At 38.2% G+C, this 19,402-nt stretch overlaps 1 protein-coding gene and 1 long non-coding RNA gene across 5 annotated transcripts in view; one reads left to right on the top strand and one right to left on the bottom strand.

Moving 5' to 3' along the window:
• The window catches only part of LOC140530919 (uncharacterized), a 949,813-nt gene that overhangs the window by 309,138 nt on the left and 621,273 nt on the right, over positions 1 to 19,402 (bottom strand). The window lies entirely within an intron of this gene.
• The window catches only part of LOC140531016 (A-kinase anchor protein 9-like), a 102,884-nt gene that overhangs the window by 1,079 nt on the left and 82,403 nt on the right, over positions 1 to 19,402 (top strand). The window contains exon 3 of the mRNA XM_072650218.1: positions 14,440 to 14,685. Within this exon, the coding sequence (XP_072506319.1) occupies positions 14,440 to 14,685 (246 nt within the window). The remainder of the gene's footprint in view (positions 1 to 14,439; positions 14,686 to 19,402) is intronic.

Here is a 19,402-nt window from a genome sequence, read left to right as displayed (position 1 = left end):
TGCACAGTCGCAGGGGGGCCCCCACCCCGGGTTTGGCGCTGGTGGACAGCGGGATGGGCCTGTGACAGCTGTCCGGGGACGGCCCTGCGCAGCTATGTCCTGAAGGTGCCACGAGTGCCAGCTGTGAAATCCTGCAGGGAAGGGGGGCGTGTGTTCAGGAGAGGGGTGACCTCTCTTCTCGCTCTTGACGTTTGCAGTTCTTTGTGGTGGGAAGGGGGCTAGCGGCCTTGAGGGGAACGGAGGCTTCAGGGAGGATCGCTCGGCATGTTCCACAGTTGCGGGACAAACTTGGCTCAACAGTGATGTGTTTGGGTTAAAGCGAGCAGACATTTTCATCACTTTAATTTTATTTTTTACCGTGACTTTAAATTGCTTTTCAGAATGGTTGGATCAGATCACAGCTTCTCCAAGGAGCCGTTACAACACTGGTTATTTCTATCTTTTGTTATCTATGCTGGAGATACTTTAGCTGTATCGTACCTGTGGTTGTAAGAATCACTGACCTTGTACTTTAAGGTTTTCAAAGCACTTTACACGTTTGATCTTCACCATCCTGTGCGTGCTATTTTTATTTCATAGATAAGGAAACCCACCCAGAAGTTAAGTGATTTGCTCTTGTTCCTACAGCTAGTAAGTGTTTGAGGCAAAATTTTCACTGTGGATTATTACATAACGGATTTACACTAAACATATTATTGGGAGAAGTGACTTGGTGGTGTAGAAAATAACCTGGAGTCAAGAGAGACGGAGGTGTGAATCTTGCCTCTGTCACTTAGTAGCTGCTGTCCATGGACAATCACTTCTCCTCTTCTGCAAAGTGTGGGGTTAGGGATGATAGTGCCTTTCTTATGGTTTTGTAAGCGTCAAATTAATTAATCCATCCAATGTTTTTTGTAAACTTTAAAGTGCTACAAAAGTATCAGCTATTATTGTAGACAAGATGCAAGTTATAATAATCTCTTTTAAAAAAACATTTCTGAGAATATTTATTGCTCTAAAATGCCTTTGGGCTTTTTTGGATCATATTCAGACCATCTTTATTAAAGATAAGTTTTAGTATTTCATGACTTAAGAGTTTTAAACTGTCATATTAAAGATCATTACTAGTATTTAAGTACTGAAAGGATTTCGTGATATGGATATACCTGTCATTGATTTGAAATCTCCCTTCCTCCTCTTCTATTTGAGTTGCTGTGGCCTAACCAAATAGTCAGCACCTGGTAGCCCAACCTGCTTCTGCTGTGCCTTTTCAAACTTAACTAGGCAGGTCCTCCAATAAGGAACCATGTCCATACTTTTTTAGCCTTTTCTAAGTCCTGCCAAATTTGCTGGCATAGCTTTCCAGTGTCACTACCGGTATTGTACCTGCCCATATGATTGGCTGTTCCTTTCAAACTGGCCTCCCCTGAGTGAATTCAACAACAGAACCAAGTTTTATCTATAGACAAATTGGTGTTAATGGTTAAGATTTTAGTGAGTACAGCTTTCAGTGAGTCTTCACATTAATACATCTGGGCTCACTTTATTTAGAGTCAAGGCTTGAGTGACTGAATTTATTCAGTTGGGTTTTTTAAGTGCTGGGAGTGAAGAGAACATTCTTAGAAGCCTCTTTATTGCTGCTTCAGTTGCTGCATTCCGAGTTCCTGAGTAGAATGTTTGATGTTTGTGTACAAGTTGAGGGAGCAAGGAGGCTATACCTTCAAAAAACCAATCAAAGAAGATGTGGTTTAGTGAAAGATTGCTGGATTGGGAGCCAGGGACTCGGGATTGGTCAGTCCAGGACACCTTTAATGTCCATGTGACCTTAAGAGAGATAGTTTTTATTCTCTCTTGTCTGAAGTCCCCTTACCTGTAAAATAAGAGAGGGGAGTTGATTTTTTTGACCTTCAAGGACATTTATAATTCTAAAGCTTTGATCACATGATCTGATTTTACAAAAATCCTGGTTTGACTTTTAACCTGGAATTTTCTCTACCTTCAATCCAGGTATCATTCTTTAACTGAAAATAAAACCATTCTGAAACAACGTAGCTTATTGTTTGGACAGTGATACAGTGTATCATTTTTTTCACAAGGTTCAGAGACTGACAGCATTATAAAGATCATGCAGTCCATACCCCGATCCCAAACCCCACAGATAAGAAACAGAGGTGAGAGAAGTTCAGTGACCTACTCAGGGTCACCCAGGATCAGAGAGGAAACTTGAACCCAGGACTCTTTTCACAAAACTAGAATTATACATCTTCTGGGTTTTTAAAATTTTGTCTTTGACAATTCTGAATGAGAAAGGTCAGAACCCCTATTCCTCCTACCTGATTCTGCTTAGAGAAGCTGCAGAAGCATGCTGAACAGAGCAGGGTTTAAATGGGAGGAGGGGGCCAGTGTTTGTAGTAGCTGATCTCTAAGGTATCTTGCTTATTATCTGGGTGCCTACAGGAAAGTCACTTAATCACTTTAAGCCTTAGGTTTCTTATATTTAAAGTCTAGATAATAACATTTCTGCTGCTCTCCCTCATGGAGTTGTAAGGACAGGAAACCCTGTATAAATCATAAATTCCTACTATTAGAAATTTAACCTTTCTTTTAGAAGAAAATACTGATATTGCCACGTGGAATTGAAATCTTTTTTTTAATTGTGAAAGACTTTTTTTTTTTGAAAGACTTTTTTTGAGAAAGACTTTTGAAAAGTAATTTTCTGACACTAGTGGTACTTAGGTTGAAAAGAGCAAAAAATGTACTTTATTTTCTAAAATCAGTTATTTATAATTGGGCCTTTTGTCTAGAGCCCTAGAAATAAAAAATTTCTTATTAACCTCCAAAGGCAAACAGTTGTACCACATTTTACTCCCTAAACATAGTTATCTTATTTTTATTGATGTCTTTTGGTTTTATATTCATTTCTAAATCTGTATTTCCCTTGGACCTGTTAGACAGTCATTTGTAATAATTATTTTAAAAGAAAGAGAAAGAAAGGCAGTTCTGCAAAACCAACAATCCCTCTTAATTCTAGTGCATTCTCTCTGTTGATTATTTCTCATTTTGCTTTGTATATAGCTTGTTTGTACATATTTATTTGCATATTATTTACCTGATTAGATTGTGAGCTACTTGAGGGCAGGAAGTATCTTTTGTCTTTCTTTATATCTCCACTGCTTAGCACTCTTAGCCCCACTGGCACATGGTAGCCATTTAATAAATGTTTATTGACTGACATACGGTGTATGCAGTATTCCACACCAAGAGTCCCTTACCTCTTCAAAGAAAGGAAGTAAATATATTTTCTCAATTATTATCTCTCCTCCAGTCTCCCATTATCTTGTATTTATTTTGTCTATCCTACACTGTCCTTAAGGTCAGGGGTGGTTTCATTTTCTTTTAGTATCTCTTGTACAGTGCTATAGCAGTTATTTAATAATGGCTTAATTGATTGATTCTCCAGGGCCAAGTTTGGTCATAATTACTAATATTCAGTTTATTTTTTGTTTTGTTTTGTTTTTCCATCTTCGTTATCATTTATTTCTTTTTTCTAGAACTGTGCTAGCATCATTCTTGATGGTATTATAGAGATGTATTGTTGAGAAAGGCAAAACAAACTGCCCATGCTGCAGAACTAAATGGTTAATTTCTTTTCCTGTCAAAACTATTGCATTATTTTTTCAAAGTAAAAATATTTGCAACTTTATATAAAAAGAGAGCATTATGGTATTTGTGAGCAGAACCAAGTAAAGGTCGGTTTTGTTAAAATCTGCAGTAAATTATTACTGGTGCAAATGCATACTCTGTATTTCATAAAATTCTATTAATTCTCCAGCAAAATCCCACAAACCACAGCAGTACACTAATGTACCGAATTTTATATAACTGACAGTACCTTTTTTCTTAGGAAAAAAATCAATACAGTAACATTAAAACTAAGCTAACATTCTTTTTTGGCGGCCTCATGCTTTTTTGCTTGAATAGTAAGATTGTTAGTCTTTTTTACTAAATGGTCAGCAATAAACAAAATAGTTTTCGCCGGAAATGTCCAGTACCACATTAATACTACATGAAAAGCAGTGAAAAAAATTATATTGGTAATTAAACTGCTCAGTCCCACAAATTCTCAAGTATTGAGCTTATGAGTAAGGAAAAAAATTATAATTTCTGGACCTTGGAAATTAAAGCTACATTATTCTAATGTGAAGAAAGTAACTTTCTTTCAGCATTGTTTTATGCTTGTTTACAAGTACTGAGTCTTATTCAGTTCTTTTTTTTAAAGGTTTCTTTTTTCCCCTTAAATAATATTTTTCCTCAATTACATGTAAAGATAGTTTTCAACATATCTTTTATAAAATTTTGAGTTCCAAATTTTTCTTTCTTCCTTTCCTCTCCCCTCCCCAAGAGAGCAAACAATCTGATATACGTTATACGTGTATAATCCTGTTCAACATTTCCACATTAGTCATGTTGTGGAAGAAGAATCAGAACAAAAGGGAAAAACCACAAGAAAGAAAAAAACAAAAATAAAGTGAAAACAGTATGCTTTCACAGTGTTCTCCTGGTTCTCACTTTACTCAGCATCAGTTCATGTCAAGTCTTTCCCGGTTTTTCTTAAATCTTCTTGCTCATCATTTCTTATAGCACAGTAGACTTCATAGTTCTTTCTCGCATCATGGATAGCATTTTCCATCACAAGTCTTTTGGAATTGTCTTAGATCATTGATTGTATTGTTGAGAAGAGCTAAGTCTCTCATAGTTAATCATCGCACAATGTTGCTGTGTACGATGTTCTCCCAGTTCTGCTCATTTCACTCGGTATCAGTTCATGTGAGTCTTTCCAGGTTTTTCTTAAATCCACCTGCTTATCATTTCTTATAGCACAATAGTATTCCATTACATTCACATACCACAACTTGTTCGCCACTCCCCAGTTGATGGGCATCCCCTCAATTTCTAATTCTTTACCAGCACAAAAAGAACTGTTATAAATATTTTTGTATGTGTCTGTCCTTTTCCCATTTTTATGATATCTTTGGGATACAGACTTAGTAAGTGGTATTGCTAGATCAAAGGGTATGCAGAGTTTGATTGCTCTTTGGACATAATTCCAAATACCTCTCCAGAATGGTTAGATCAGTTCACAACTCTGCCAACAATGCATTAGTATTCCAATTTTCCCACAATTTCTCCAACTCCAATTTACCATTTTCTGTTTCTGCCATATTAACCAATCTGATGGGTGTGAGGTGGTACCTCAGAGTTGTTTTAATTTGCATTTCTCTAATCAATAATAATTTAGAGCATTTTTTTCCATAGGATTATGGATAGCTTTAATTTATTCCTCTGAAAACTGCATGGTCATATCCTTTGACTTGTAATTTTATAAATCTGTGAGCCTTATTAAGTTCTTCAATTTGAATCAGTTCATTGCCAATAGCAAGGGAAAAATGTGTACAGTTTATACCTGTTCTTCATGGCATTGGAGCTTTGTTGGAAAACTATATAAATCTCAAAGGATGAAACTAAGTGAAGGGATAGAATAAGAGGAGAGACTGGAAAGTGGGCTATTTAAAGCTTCTTATAGAAGAAGCTCTTAAAGAAGGAACTAGGAATCCAGGAAGGCAAGAAGAACTGAGCAGATAGAAGTGATCTGTTAAAGAGAGGCAGCATGATACAACTGAAGAAGTCTGGATTTGGAGTCAGATGACCTGGCCTCATATGGCAGCTGAGCTACAACTACTCAGGTGACTGTGGGCAAGGAATTTAATCTTTCTGGGTCTCCTCTGTACAGTGAGGAGATTAAATCAGATGACTTTACAGCTGTAGATCTGTCATCCCATAGGAAAGTCAGAATGCAATCCAATAAGGATAGAGTTAACAAGGAGGGTTCCTGTATATGTTAACAATCCCAGTGAAACTGAAAGTTGGATAGTAGAACATTCAAAACAGGAAGTGTACAAGGAATGTATTTGAAGACGAAAGAGTCACAGGGAAAGAGTACGTTATTCCATGAAGCAAAAATCCTTTTTAAAGTTAATGAAATAAAAATAGACTCTTCAAAATATTGTATATATTAAAACAAAACATTATTTTTCTGTTACGCTCTGTCTGCATTTCAGTAGAAATACATGTAATTACATTTTATCTCAAAATGCACAATATGTGAAAAACTCAAATTTATTCTCTTGCCATGAATCATCAGCTATAAGGAATTTCCTTGTTCATTTTATATACTAGTAAAATTCAGTTTAAATTTTCATACCATTAAAGCACCTTATGAAAAGTTAATTTTATTTAAACTTTATTTGCAAATTATAGTTTGCTTCTATTAATTCTGAACTTTTCGTGATAGTGTAGTGGAAAAAACACTGGACTTGGAGACAGAAGACTTGGGTTTGAGTTTTGTATTTGCTACGTTATTAACTGTATGACTGAACAAATCAGTTACCTTTCTAAGTTTCCGCTTTCGTATCTATAATAAGGAGAAAAAAGTGCTTTCTGAAGTGTGGAGTGTTATATAATTAAACCATCACTACTAACTGTAGCATTGTGCTGTATTGTGCTCCCCTGCTCAGAGTTAGGGAACCTACAGTCTCAGTGCCACATATGGCCCTCTAAATCCTCAAGCGTGACCCTTTGCTGGAATCCACTTCCCTGGTATCATGTTCTAAATTTATAAAATGGATTAAGGGTTGGATTTAAGGTCCCTTCCAACTCTGAAAGTCTGTATATGAAATGCTACAGTAATTGTCAGATACAGAGAGCACTGAGATAGGTTTCAGGGACTTGAATTCTGGTCCATATTTTTTATGGTTTAATGATCATGGACCCTTTGAAGACCTCTAGTGAAAGGGAATCCACTACCTAAGAGCTACCCCATTCTACTTGGGGGCAGGTAAATTATTAGGATGTTGTTCCTCACAGGAATCCTAAATTTGCCTCTTTGCAACCTCTCCTCATAGTTATTTTACTTGGCTCTGAGATCATTCTCATGAATATATCCTGTTTGCATGTAGTTGATAGTATTGTGTGTCTCATTAGAATATGAGCTCCATGAAGGCAAGATCACTTAACTGTGGACTTCAGCTGCTCCGGCTTTTAGAGGCTGGATTGTACAGTGGATAGGTACTGGAGTTGGAAGTCAGAGAGGCCTTAGTTCTAATCTCAACTATGATACTTTTGTCCATGGGCAAATTACTTAACCATTTTTGGTCTCATTGTACCCATGCATAAATTGGGGTGATAATAGAGACCAGGCTCAGAGGGTTGCAGTGGAACTTGAATGAGATGAATAGATTGCAAATTTTATATATTTTATATTTAGAAAGATCACTTTGATAGTTGAGTGGAGGGTGGACTGGAGTGTGAGGAGAGATGAGGCAGGGAGATGAACCAGAAGGCTGTTAACACTAATCTAGGCATGAAGTGGTAAAGGTTAGGACCCAGGGTGGTAGCAGTGTCAGAAGAAAGAAGAGAGTTTATATATAGAAAGAGACATTGTGAAGGTAGAATTGACAGGACTTACCTACAGATTGAATATGAGAAGGTGAAAGAGAAGTCACCGATGGCACCTAGGTTGTGACACTGCCACTACCCTCTTCCTCCTCCTTTGCCTCTTCCACTCTCACCCCCCTTTTACTTCTTGGTGTTTCAGTGATAGATATTTCCAAAACAGGTCCATCCACTTCTCTTCTTATGTGACTCCATATTGTCTTGACCTTGTATGGAGGCTTGAGGATCTCTGGATGCCGTGGTGTGTTCATTGATCGTCACTAGTTCTCAGTACATGACTCTGTTCGTTGCTTTTAGGTTTGCCCATTGTTACTTTTTTGGAGACTATGATGTTACACAAATCAAAGCTGTATATCACCAGAATAATATTAATGTCAAAAATGTAAGCCTTTTTTCCCCAGAGAATGGCTTAGAATCATTAAAAAAAATGTCACCCAGTTTCCCAAAAGCATTTTAGCCCAAGATCTGAATTTGAATCCTACCTCAGATACTTATTAGCAATTTTCTCATCCATGAAATGGGGATGATAATGGCAGTGCACTTACAGGATTGTTGTAAACATTAAAAGAAATAGTCAACCTAAGGTGTTCTGCCAACCTTAGGGTTGGCTTCTTGTTAAGACTGGCTTTGTTTAATTTCCTGGCTATCTCACCAGGTTCCTGATGCCACCCTGACTAGAAACCAAGACCTGGCCAACTTAATGCTTCTAAAAGGGGAACCTGTGGGCCATCCTTGCATTGTTAACTTCTTTTGCCTTCTGGATTAATTTGTAGTGAGAATGTTAAAAATGGTATTTTGTTCCTTCAGTTCCATTTGTTAGTCATCGAACAAAGATCTCACAACCTTTCAGTCACCCTTGAAACTTGACTGCCCCTCACTTCCCATACCAGTCAGTTCCTCAGTCTTGCGAGTTCTCCACAGAGTCTTTGTCATCAGTCTCCTTTCTACATAGGGAGCCACCACCCATGTTCAGGTCCTCATAGTTTCTATCCTCGAGTATTTCAGTAGCCTTCCCATCGGTCTTGTTGCCCCAAGTCCTTCCCCTCTCTAATCCATCATCTGCACAGACATCAGGGATGTTCCTGAAATGTAGGTCTAATTATTGTCCTTCCTCTATTTTAAAATACCTCACTATTGCCTCTACTATCAAATGTAAATTCTTCTGCTAGGTATTTAAAATTCTGTGTTACCTGGCTCCAACCCTCATTTCCAGACTTATTGTATATTATATCACTTGATACGTGCTACATTTTAGCCAAAATGGCCTCCTTGCTGTGGGAAATCCCATCTCCTATGTCTGTGCCTCTGCACTGGCTGAGCTGCCTCACTTGACCTTGTCAAATCCCTAACTTCTTCTGGACCTTATGCTCAAGTGCCATGTCCTACATGAAGCCTTTCCTGTTCCCTCAAACTGTTCCTCTCTTACCCTCCGCTCCAAAAGTACATTTACTTTATGAACATTTGGTATTTGTGTGCATTTTTCAAAAATGTGATTCTTAGCACCCTTGGCCCCCTTTCTATTACTTTTGAAGCAGAAGTGGTATTAGGTAGGACTGGAACCATTTTATATTTTTCTTTGTTTTATTAATTGCTATGACTGAAGAATTAATCACCAAGTGGCTAGCTACTGGTGATGAACTTCTCTTTACTTCACTAGTTGGACCTTGTAAAGTAGACACATCTTGTTGCTGGGCCACTCAAATCCTTCTTTGTAGGGCCTGAAGGCTGCTACGGGCCTGCTGAGCCTGGTCTCTGCTTTCTTAGCCTTCAAGAACCTAGGATTACATGCTCAACTGAGTTAATCTGTCCTAATGTCCAAATGACCTTGAGAATATTTCTGAGTATGAACACAGACAGGTATCAATAATGTATTTATCCTTGTTGTGAGGTTTTCTTATTTCATTATTCTGAGGGCTCTGTTAAAGATATGCATAACTATCTTATGATAGTGCCACAGTTGGCTACTTTTTTGAGATTAAATATTGAATGGGCCAAATGGGTCAAATGAGGTTTAGACTAGTTCAGCAACATACAAGTGAGGTAACTGGTCTTGCACCTGTTCCTTTGAGCTACTTTTAGGCTTTTTTTTTTTGAAGTTTAGTGTGATTGATAAGAAGTGACATGTATTCTTCTACCTGACTGGCCCGCCTTCCATGAAAAGGTCTTTTCAGTTGACCAAAGGGGCAACTTTTTCCTGATCCTTTCAAAAGGGCCTCTTTTCCACTCCATGTATGTCCAAGGTGAATTTGTAGCCATTTGGTTCCACCTTCCTCTAACACTTGAAGTAAGCCCTTCTGATGCACTCTTTTAGGATGCAAAGAGGTCCTCTTATCTTTTCATTTCTCTTACATCTCCTCTCTTCTCTGAGGCTGCAGGGCAGGATTGTTCTTTAACCTGAGTCCCAGCTTCAGGGATAACCAAGAGGGAGGACAGAACCTGTAACTCCCAACAACTTGTGAGTCAGAGTGAGCAAGGCAAGACCTCACTAAACATATAATTATTTTGAAATTTGTATTCTGACTTAAATTTGGATTTATAACTGCACTGTCCTGAAAGAAAAGGTGGTCTGGATCAGAGGATAGTTTTTATAAGTTGTAAGCTACTAGAAGCACTCTTGCCCTGTAACCTTTTTTTTTTCATTAGTTTGGCTCATCACTTCTTCTTTCAGATTTCATGCTACTACCATTTTTCCTTATTTACTGGCGTCCCCAAATCCCCAGCCCTCAGACAGCTAGAAAACTACAGGTTTCCTTCACTTTACTCAGTTCCATAGTAAGAACATGTCGACCTTTTAAGTATCTAAAGAGAATTTCCTGTGAAGCACTATAGTCCATCTCATCTTCCTCTACTATTCTGTCCTCACAGGTAGAAAAAGATCGGAATTCTCATAACCTTCTTCCCAGAATATCTGCTTACTCTCCTAAGGCCCTTTCTGCTTAAAATTCTTTTTTGAGTTGGGCTTTTCCATTCATTCATTTCTGATTTTATGGCCATAGAATCAGTTGGCCATAGCTGCCCAGAATAAATGTGTGGAATCTGCTTGGCTAGTTCTTTGTATGCTCAGAAATTATCCTTCTGTGCCAGTGCCTATGTCATGGGAAAGCCGGTGATACTAGCCCTCCATCCCCAAAATCCATAGTTTTCTTAGAAAGAAATGCTCTGCTTTGTCTAGGCTCCACATTAGTCTCCTCTCGTTTCTTGCCCCTCTTGTCCGGAACTTCACATTCTCTGACTGCTGCCTAGCTTCCTTTGAGCCTTTGTAGGCCCTCTTCAGTGCCCCTCCCTTCTGTGGCCAGACTTTCTCTATCCTTGCCCTGGCACTGAACAGACTTTGCCACTTTCTGCTCTTGTTTGGCACCCCCCCACACTCCGCCTTGAGTTTCCATTCTCTCTCTCCAATATCTTCCCAAAGCTTGCTCACCTTCGTTCTCCTTTCCCCTGACTTGTCACTGCTGTCTACAAACATGCCTTAACTTTCATTTCACACTTCCCTTCCTTCCTTTCTTCCCCCACCCCTTTCAGTGTCAGGCTCCAAGAAAAAGGTATCTTCATTTTCTGCCTCTGCTTCTTCACTCCCTTTACTGAAACTGCCCTTTCAAAAAGTCACCAGTGGCAGTTTAACTTAAATCGGATGTCCTTTTCCAGTCCTCAACCTTCTGTACCTCTCTACAGCTACTGCTCTTCACAAAAAAAAATTTTTTAATGCAGTTTTAAAATTGACCTACCTTTTACTTGAGGGGTAGTGTGGCATAGTAGATAGGGCACTAGATTTAGGTACCCTAAAGGAAGAGGTCTTGAAGAAGAGTATTTCGAAAAGCCTTTGCATTTGAGTCTGTGCTCTCCCCTTTTCTTACTCCTTTTCTTTACTAGCTCTGTCCTCTTGTGCAGTATTAATTTTTATTATTTTCTGTCCTTTCTTGTCCCCCAAGCTTTCCATTACTCTACTGTCATCCCCTCACTTTCTTGGACCTTGAAGCTAGTCTTATTTATAGGCCTCAACTCCCTGTGGTTATGAGATTCTCCCAGGACACTAACATGGGGTTAACTTTAGAAACTGCATACCTAACGTATAGCAGCCACAAGGGTTGCAGGGATGGTGGGAGTAGCAGGATAGCTGCCCCTCGGAAACCTCTATGCCATCTTCCCATGATTTCTTCATTTGTAGATTTGATCTGTATACCTCCTATGCTTTCATCCCAACCATTTATTTTTTTAAACAATGTTAAATAGCATGGGGCCAATCAGAGATCCCTGGATGCTCTACTGTGGACCTTTTTCTAGGCTGATAGCCATTCAGCCAGTTGTGAAATCTGTCAGAGGTTCTTAACCTTTTTTGTATCTTGAGCCCCCTGACAGTCTGGTGAAACCTACATATCTTTTCAAAATAATGTTTTTAAATGCATACAAGAAAATACAAAGGATTACAAGAAAATCAATTACATTGAAATACACCATTCAAAATATTTACAAAACAAATTCTTTGACTGCAGATTAAGAACCCTTGGTGTAAATGTACTCTTATTTAGCTCATTTCTTTCCATTTTGTCTACAAGAAGGCATGAAAGATATCCAAGGTCTCACCTCAGAGATCATTCTTCTCGATATTTAGACAGAAATATCTCCATTCCCTCTTAAAGTATTCAGAGTTGAAATCTTAGAGACAGAAATTTTCTTGCCATGAGTCCCAATTTTGCCCAAAGCTAGTCAGACAAAGAAAACAAGTTTAAATTTGTAAAAGAAATTATTCTCAAGTAAAAAGGACTTCTATACAGGGATTTGTAAAACCTCATGATTAGTGTGCCTGAGCCCTAAAAGGTAAATCAGTCAGAAAAAAAGATTGTCCATAAGGCAGGCTGAAGCCACACTTATGCTTTCATCTTACCTTCTAAGGTAAGTAATTCCCCTTTAACTATTTCATTTCTTTTCAAATGATGATGAAGTTCTTACAAGAAAAAGGTAACCTTTGCCACACTGAGTCAGACCTGTGTTCCAAATAGCCGCGGAATTTTGACAAAGGCATCATAGTCCATGTCCTGGAAGGTCATGATCATCTCATATGACATCATCTAATTTACCAAGGACATGTCCTAAAAATCCAATTTCATCACTTCAGGGATCTGTAATTTTGTTGGTGATGATACTCTCTCATGGACACACATCAAATCCCCAGCCCCTGCTTTCCCTCTTCCTCTTCATATCTTAGGAGAAACTCTTTTGTGTTGCTGTGGGACAAAACTTGCTCTTCCTCCTGGTAACTTTGTGGTGGGCCCTTGGGGTCATGGGGCCATTCTTAAAGCATTTCCAGGTTGCTGAAAAACTTGAGGCCTTCAGAAATCCATGGTCACTTATATGCAAAGCTCAACATTTCTTCTAATTTTAGTATCCTCTTAAATAGTCATTTGCACTGAAGATGTTTCGACATAAAATTTTAAAATCCTTGATTTAAATATCTTCAGTTGCAGTCATTGTGTGAAAGTAAGGTATGCCTAGAGATGCTACAGCAGTACTTAACTGGAGAAGAACTGCAAAATTTATTTTTGTGAAGTCAGTTCCTGCAGTTATATTATAATTTCAGCTGTGTTATCTCTGCTTCAGGTGACGTTTTCGTTGGTAATGCCTCCTCTGACATTTTCTCTTCGAGTTTTTGTGTCTGTGTGTAATAGTTAATGATCCACAGTTACATGTATCTGGGAAGTATGAAAGGAACTTTGCAGCTAAATCCCTTTATAAAGAGAATTGGTTCCTAAACTTGTTTCGTAAGTCATCTCTTCTGTGTCTTCAGTTTTCCTAAAGTGGGGCCTGGAGCTTGAGTTATATATAACCCTGTCCATTTATGTCCTTGTTACCACTCTTGAAACCCTGAGTTTAGCCATCATTTGAATACTTCACCCTCACAAGGGAATAAGATGCAATGGTTTCAATAACAAGTCATACTTTTCCCTGGCTCTCTCTTGGGGAGCTTAACAATTGGTGAAATGTTCTTTGTTAGTTAGCTGCTTTCTCTGGATTTCCCTCTTCCAGGGCTGTTCTTTCTCATTTTACCGCTAGATCATCTTCTGCCTCCTGCTTGCTAAGCATGGGTATACCCCAAGGTATACTTATTGTATCTACTAAGTCTTGTTGATGAATTGATTGGTCTTTAAAGCCTGCTTATGGTGTAACTTCTAGGCACCTTTTGCATTTTCCTTACATGATTCATTTTTGCCAAACTCATGTATGTACTTTTTCCCTGAACCTCTGCGAGTCTGCTTTTGCACAGGCCTAGTCATACAATACTTGCTGATTCATCTCTGATGCTTAGAATCCTTAACTTCCCCAAGGTATAGCTTAGGCACCACCTCCTACAAAAAGGAAGGTTTTCTTGATTCCTCGAACTTTAGCGTTCTCTCCCTTCTCAAATTATTTTGTATACATATTAAGCTTCTTGAGAACAGGGAATATTTTTCATTTTTTTCTTGGTGTCCTGCATCCCCATCCCATCTCCATGTGCCTTGGACATAGTAGATACCTAAGTGCTTGTCGAGTCGAATTATATATTGAATTATTTTAAAATGTAGTGTTGATTTTGTGCTTTGACTTAATAGATTTTAAAAGTATGCTTCCCAAAATTTTATCCTTGAGTGGGCCTACATTAAATTGCAACACTACATTATAACATATGCTTATTAAGCTCCTACTGTGTACAGATCACTGTGCTAGTTATTGAGTGTAGTGTGAAATCTTTGACTGTCAAAAATTTATTATTTATTATTTCATTTTATTTGTAATTGATTAAGCTTATGTTGAAATTCATTCAGAATATATATTTTTAATTTTGTAGCATTTTAATATCTTAATATCATTATTTTGATCCTTTAAGAAGTGAGTCAGAAGCTTTTATATGATAGAACTTATTGGCAATAAAATAGGAAATTTTCCAAATTAATTTTTTTTTTTTTTTTAATGTAGCTTGCCCAGTATCAGCTAAAGAAAGCTCGGGCTGAGGCACAGAATTCTTCCAAACAGCAGAAAGGGAAGAAAAAGCCATCAGCTAAAAAATGTGAAGAATCTTCACATACTTCTAGTATTGAACAGTCACAGAGTGATGAGTTGTACATGACTAGTTCTCAGAGAGGAGCATCAGTGACTCCTGATATAACGAGAACTTTACATACTGGAGAAATAATCAAACATGACCAGTCCTACACTATTGAAGTAAGTATCCAGATTGAAAAAGATTTTTGAATGAAACTTTTGTAATGATAACAACAGTAACATCCCTTATTCATTTTGGTACCATTTAATATTTTCTTTATTTCTTTAATTTCACAAGTGGTCATACTTAAAAATGAGTGTCCTTCTTTGTAAAATACAAACACACATTGGATTTTTTTTCTTTTCAACTTTTATTGATGTTTTTTGTTTTTATTACATAACATTCGTTTTTCAGATAAGCTAAATACACAGATATTCTTTTGTTGAAAATAGCTACAAAACAACTAATGGTGGAAAATGAAGTTTTTTTCAAAAGTAGTTCAAGATCGTAAATATAATAGAAAACCAGTAAAGTTGTTTGCATCTATAAAGTTGCTTGTAGATTTTTTGTATTTTACAATAGGAGATGGATGGAGTTAGAAATAATTATTTCAATATGATAAAGTGTCCTATATACTTTTTTAAAAGGAATAATAGTGTTTCTTTTGCTTGGAAAAGAAAGAAATGCAATTTTATAAGGTGGGAAGGGGAGTTTTTGAGGGACAGAAGATTCAGAGAATTCAAGTTCAAATTCTAGCTCTGTGAGCTAGGGTAAGTCACTTAACTTGTCTGAGCTTCCACTTTCTTATCTTTAAAATTAAGAGCTTAATAACCCTGATAATCTGTAAGGTCACTTTCACCTCTGAATTCCTTGCTTCTTTGATCCCGTTTGGATATTCATATTTCTTACGTAAGCAATACCTGTACTTTCTTTTAAAAATTTTTTGCTTTTTACTATGAAAAGTTATCAGCAAGCATTTAAATATGCAAATGAGAACAAAAAAGTTGATTATACACAAAGCCTTGAACTCCTGTTATTTAAAACTCTGTCCCTCTCCTGTTTTTTAACTCCTGTTTTTTAAAGAGACATATTAAATTCATATATAAAATGATAACAAAATCATTCTGTGACTCTTTCTGAACTGTTTTTGGTCTTTTTCTGTGTTAATGTACTTTTCATCTGACTACTTTTGGGAAATGCCTCTGGTCCTCACTGAAACAGTCATCATAAAAATAAATGGCCCAATTCTGGTTGGTTCCCTTTTTATCTGCTCATTCAAGGACATTATAGGCTAGTGGTTACTTAGAATGGAAAGGAAGACACCTAAGTAGTTTTATACAGAGTTGGCATCATATTTTCCCATCTGGGTGTAGCATGAGGCTTGTTGTCAGGGTCATGTACCTACTACACTTACCTCAACTGTGGACAAATAGTGTTTAGACCTGACGTCTTTTTCAAATTAGTCTGAGAGATACAAATTTATAACTCATTTATCTATATTAGATCCATTGGAGAAATTAAATTTCTTAAGTTGACATTTTATTAACTTGATAAAATTGTAACATCTTTTTACATTTAAGTAGCAATTGAACTAATTTTGCAATAATTTGGATTGCTTAATAGCCTTAATAAGGTTTAAAAAAACAAAATTTAATAGCTAACTAATTAGCATTTTCATTAAATGAAATAGCATATCTCGTTTCACCCATTGTCATATTTTGAGTATGTTTGTAGGTGTAGCTACAAAAACTTGTGTGTGAGAAGAATTTTCCTTGTTCCACTTTTCAGTATCTGGAGCAAAGGCTCTCAAACTTTGTGTTGTCTCAGAGTGCTCTCTAGGCCAGAAGAAATACCCAGTACTTATTAAGTATTTGTATTGCGTATTAAGTACTTAGTTCCAAACAACTTCATAAGTATTCCTATCCTAACAACTTAGTAATAACTATTTGAAAAAATAATGCACATAAAGTGAAAAAAAAAGTTTTTTTATTTTGTTCTTAAATTACCATAGTTACTTCAAAGTGGGATGTGTATACTTTTTAGGCACAATTTCTTAAACATTGGAATTAGATTTAACACCACCATCCTCATTTCCTGTGGTGTTTGTGTCCATGTTTCCCTCAGAATTTTAAAATTTCACCGGGTTGCTATGGTGTCAGCAAAATTTGAGAATCAGGTATCTAGGGTGTTATCTTTGGAGGTAAAACAGAACACTAACGCTGACTTCTTCCAGGATGTATGGTATCAAAGGAGTTATATTTTCCTCCTGATTCAGAGGATAATCAGGGGAATTTTAGTCTGGAATGGAGAATACTGTAACAAGAAAAAAAAAGAGAGAGGGCACAGGGTGAGCTGAATATGAAGGGGTGATATCTAAAAAAGAAAATTCAGAGTTGCGAGGAATGTACTGGGAAAAAGAGAAAGGGAGAGCTACAGTATAGTAAATCATCTCACATAAAAGAGACAAGAAAGAACTTTTACAATGGAGGGAATGAGGGGGAAAGTGAGAGGGAATAAGTGAGCCTTACTTTCATCGGATTTGGCTTCAGGAAGGAATAATGTACATGCTCAGCTGGGTATGGAAGTTTATCTTACCATATAGTAAAGTAGGAGGGAAGGAGAGAAGGGAGGGGTATAATAGAAGGGTTTGCAGACTAGGGAAAGTGAAAATCAGAAGCAAACACTTTGGTAGAGGGACAGGTGAAGGGAGAGAATAGAATAAATGGAAGGCAGGACAGGAGAGAGGGAAATATAGTTAGTCTTTTACTACGTGACTGTCAGGGAAATGTTTTGTATGACTACACATATATAACCTTTATCGAATTGCTTACCTTCTCAATGAAGGTGGATAGGGATGAGAGATGGGAGAGAATGTAGAACTCAAATCTTTAAAAAGAGTGTTAAAAATTGTTTTTGGGGGGCGGAGCCAAGATGGCGGAGTGAAAGCTACGACTCACCTAAGCTCCTGGAGAAACTCCTCTGGATATATCTGGGGGGAGAGTCTGACCAGGCTTTGGAGGTGTAGAATCCAGTGGGAGACGGACTTTGACAGATTCGGAGCCCAGGCTGGACTGGGGGGTCCACGGGAGGGATCTGTTCCGCGGGGGTAAGACCCCGGCGCACAGCGCAGCGCGGTTGGCGCGGCAGGGCGGAGGCGACCCAAGGGGCCCGAGAGTGGAGGGCGAGACCAGCGGAGCAGGAGATAAGCCAGGCCGAGCCAACGATATCAGCGCAACAGCCTTTGAACTCTTCAGCCTAAAGACGGGACTTCAGTGGGTCACTACTTGAACATCCAGGAGCTGGGATGCCGGAGTGATCAGTAAGTGCTCTCCCCTCCCCCCCGATGACCGTGAGGGAACCATAAAATTCTTCCCCAGATTGATCCTGGATCAGTGGGAGCAGCAGAAGGGAGCGGGTGGTCTCATAACACCAGAGGCTGGAGAGGTGGCAAAGGGGGATTCTTCCTACCGTGGTGGAGGCTATCTGGAGGGACAGACGACCCAGGGCAGAGAAAAATTCGCACTGAGACCCAAGCAAGCCGCAGCCCGGGAGACGAGCCCCAGGAGGGGCGGGAACACGCATTAGCCTCTAGGCGTGCCCCAGCCCTCCAGGGGAAAAGGGAAGACAATAGGGAAGCTGGGATCACCATCCCCCGGACCTTGCCTTTGCCTCAGGCCAGCTGAGGAGATATCCTGAGACCAGACCACACCTCCCACACACCTATCAAGCTAAACCCAGGGTTGATCTGGGAAACAACAACAACAAAAAAAAGCCTGCTTTTAGCCTAGACAAACATCAACTCAACTTAAAAGATCTGTATCTTCTGACTGAAAGAACCAACAGCTACAACACTCAGCCAACATCATGAATCGGAAAAAGCAGACGAAAAGTGAAAAAACCATAGAATCTTTCTATGGGGATAAGGACCAAAACACAAACACCAAAGAGGTCAGAGCTGAGACTGTCCTTCCATCTGAAACCTCAGATGAGACTATGAATTTCTCGCAAGCACAACTAGATTACCTGGAACGTCTGAAGAAGGATATAAAAGAAAAACTGGCCAATGATTTTAAAACCATAAAAAAAGAATTCACTGATGAGAACATCAATCTGAAAAAGAAAATTGAAGAAATGGAAAAGGAAGTTCAAAAATTAACTGGAGAGAATAATTCCCTAAAAGGAAGAGTTAATCAAACGGAAAAGGAAACTCAAAACCTAATAGGGAAAATTGATCAGATGGAAAAGGAAACCCAAAACCTAACTGGGAAAATTGGTCGAATGGAAAAAGAAGTACAAAAATTAAATGGAGAAAAAAAAAAAATTGTTTTTGCATGCAATTAGGAAATAAGATATATGGGCAATGGGGTATAGAAATTTATCTTGCCCTCCAGGAAAATAGAAGGGAAGGGGATAAAGGAGGAAGTGCTGAGAGAAGGGCGGGTAGATTGGAGGAGAGGGTAATCAGATTACATGCTGTCCTGGGGTTGGGGGAGGGTAGAGATGGAGAGAAAATTTGAAATTCAAAATTTTGTGGAAGTGAATGTTGACAAATGAAAATAATTTTTTTTTTAAAAACAGGATGCTTCTTTTAATCCTTAAGGAGTTTAAAAGTCCATTACTATATATATATATGCCAGCCTTCTTCACAAAAACCTCTTTATACTGACTAGCCCATCCTGCATATGACATTCCCATGTGTGCTTGCCATCGAAGTAAAACCCAATTCAAAGTGCCATTTTCACAATCTTGTGGTTGGTAGTACAAGTATTATTGTCTTCATTTTTACATACGAGGAAACTGAGGTTCTGAGACACAGAGCCAGAGGCTTGAACCAGTGATTTGAACCCTCAGTACTTTTATTCCAATACCAGTGATTTTTCCAATAGATTCTCCTTT

This window comes from Notamacropus eugenii, chromosome 3, assembly GCF_028372415.1.
Source record: "Notamacropus eugenii isolate mMacEug1 chromosome 3, mMacEug1.pri_v2, whole genome shotgun sequence".
Taxonomy (NCBI): Eukaryota; Metazoa; Chordata; class Mammalia; order Diprotodontia; family Macropodidae; genus Notamacropus; species Notamacropus eugenii.
This window is presented reverse-complemented; position numbering and strand designations above follow the sequence as displayed.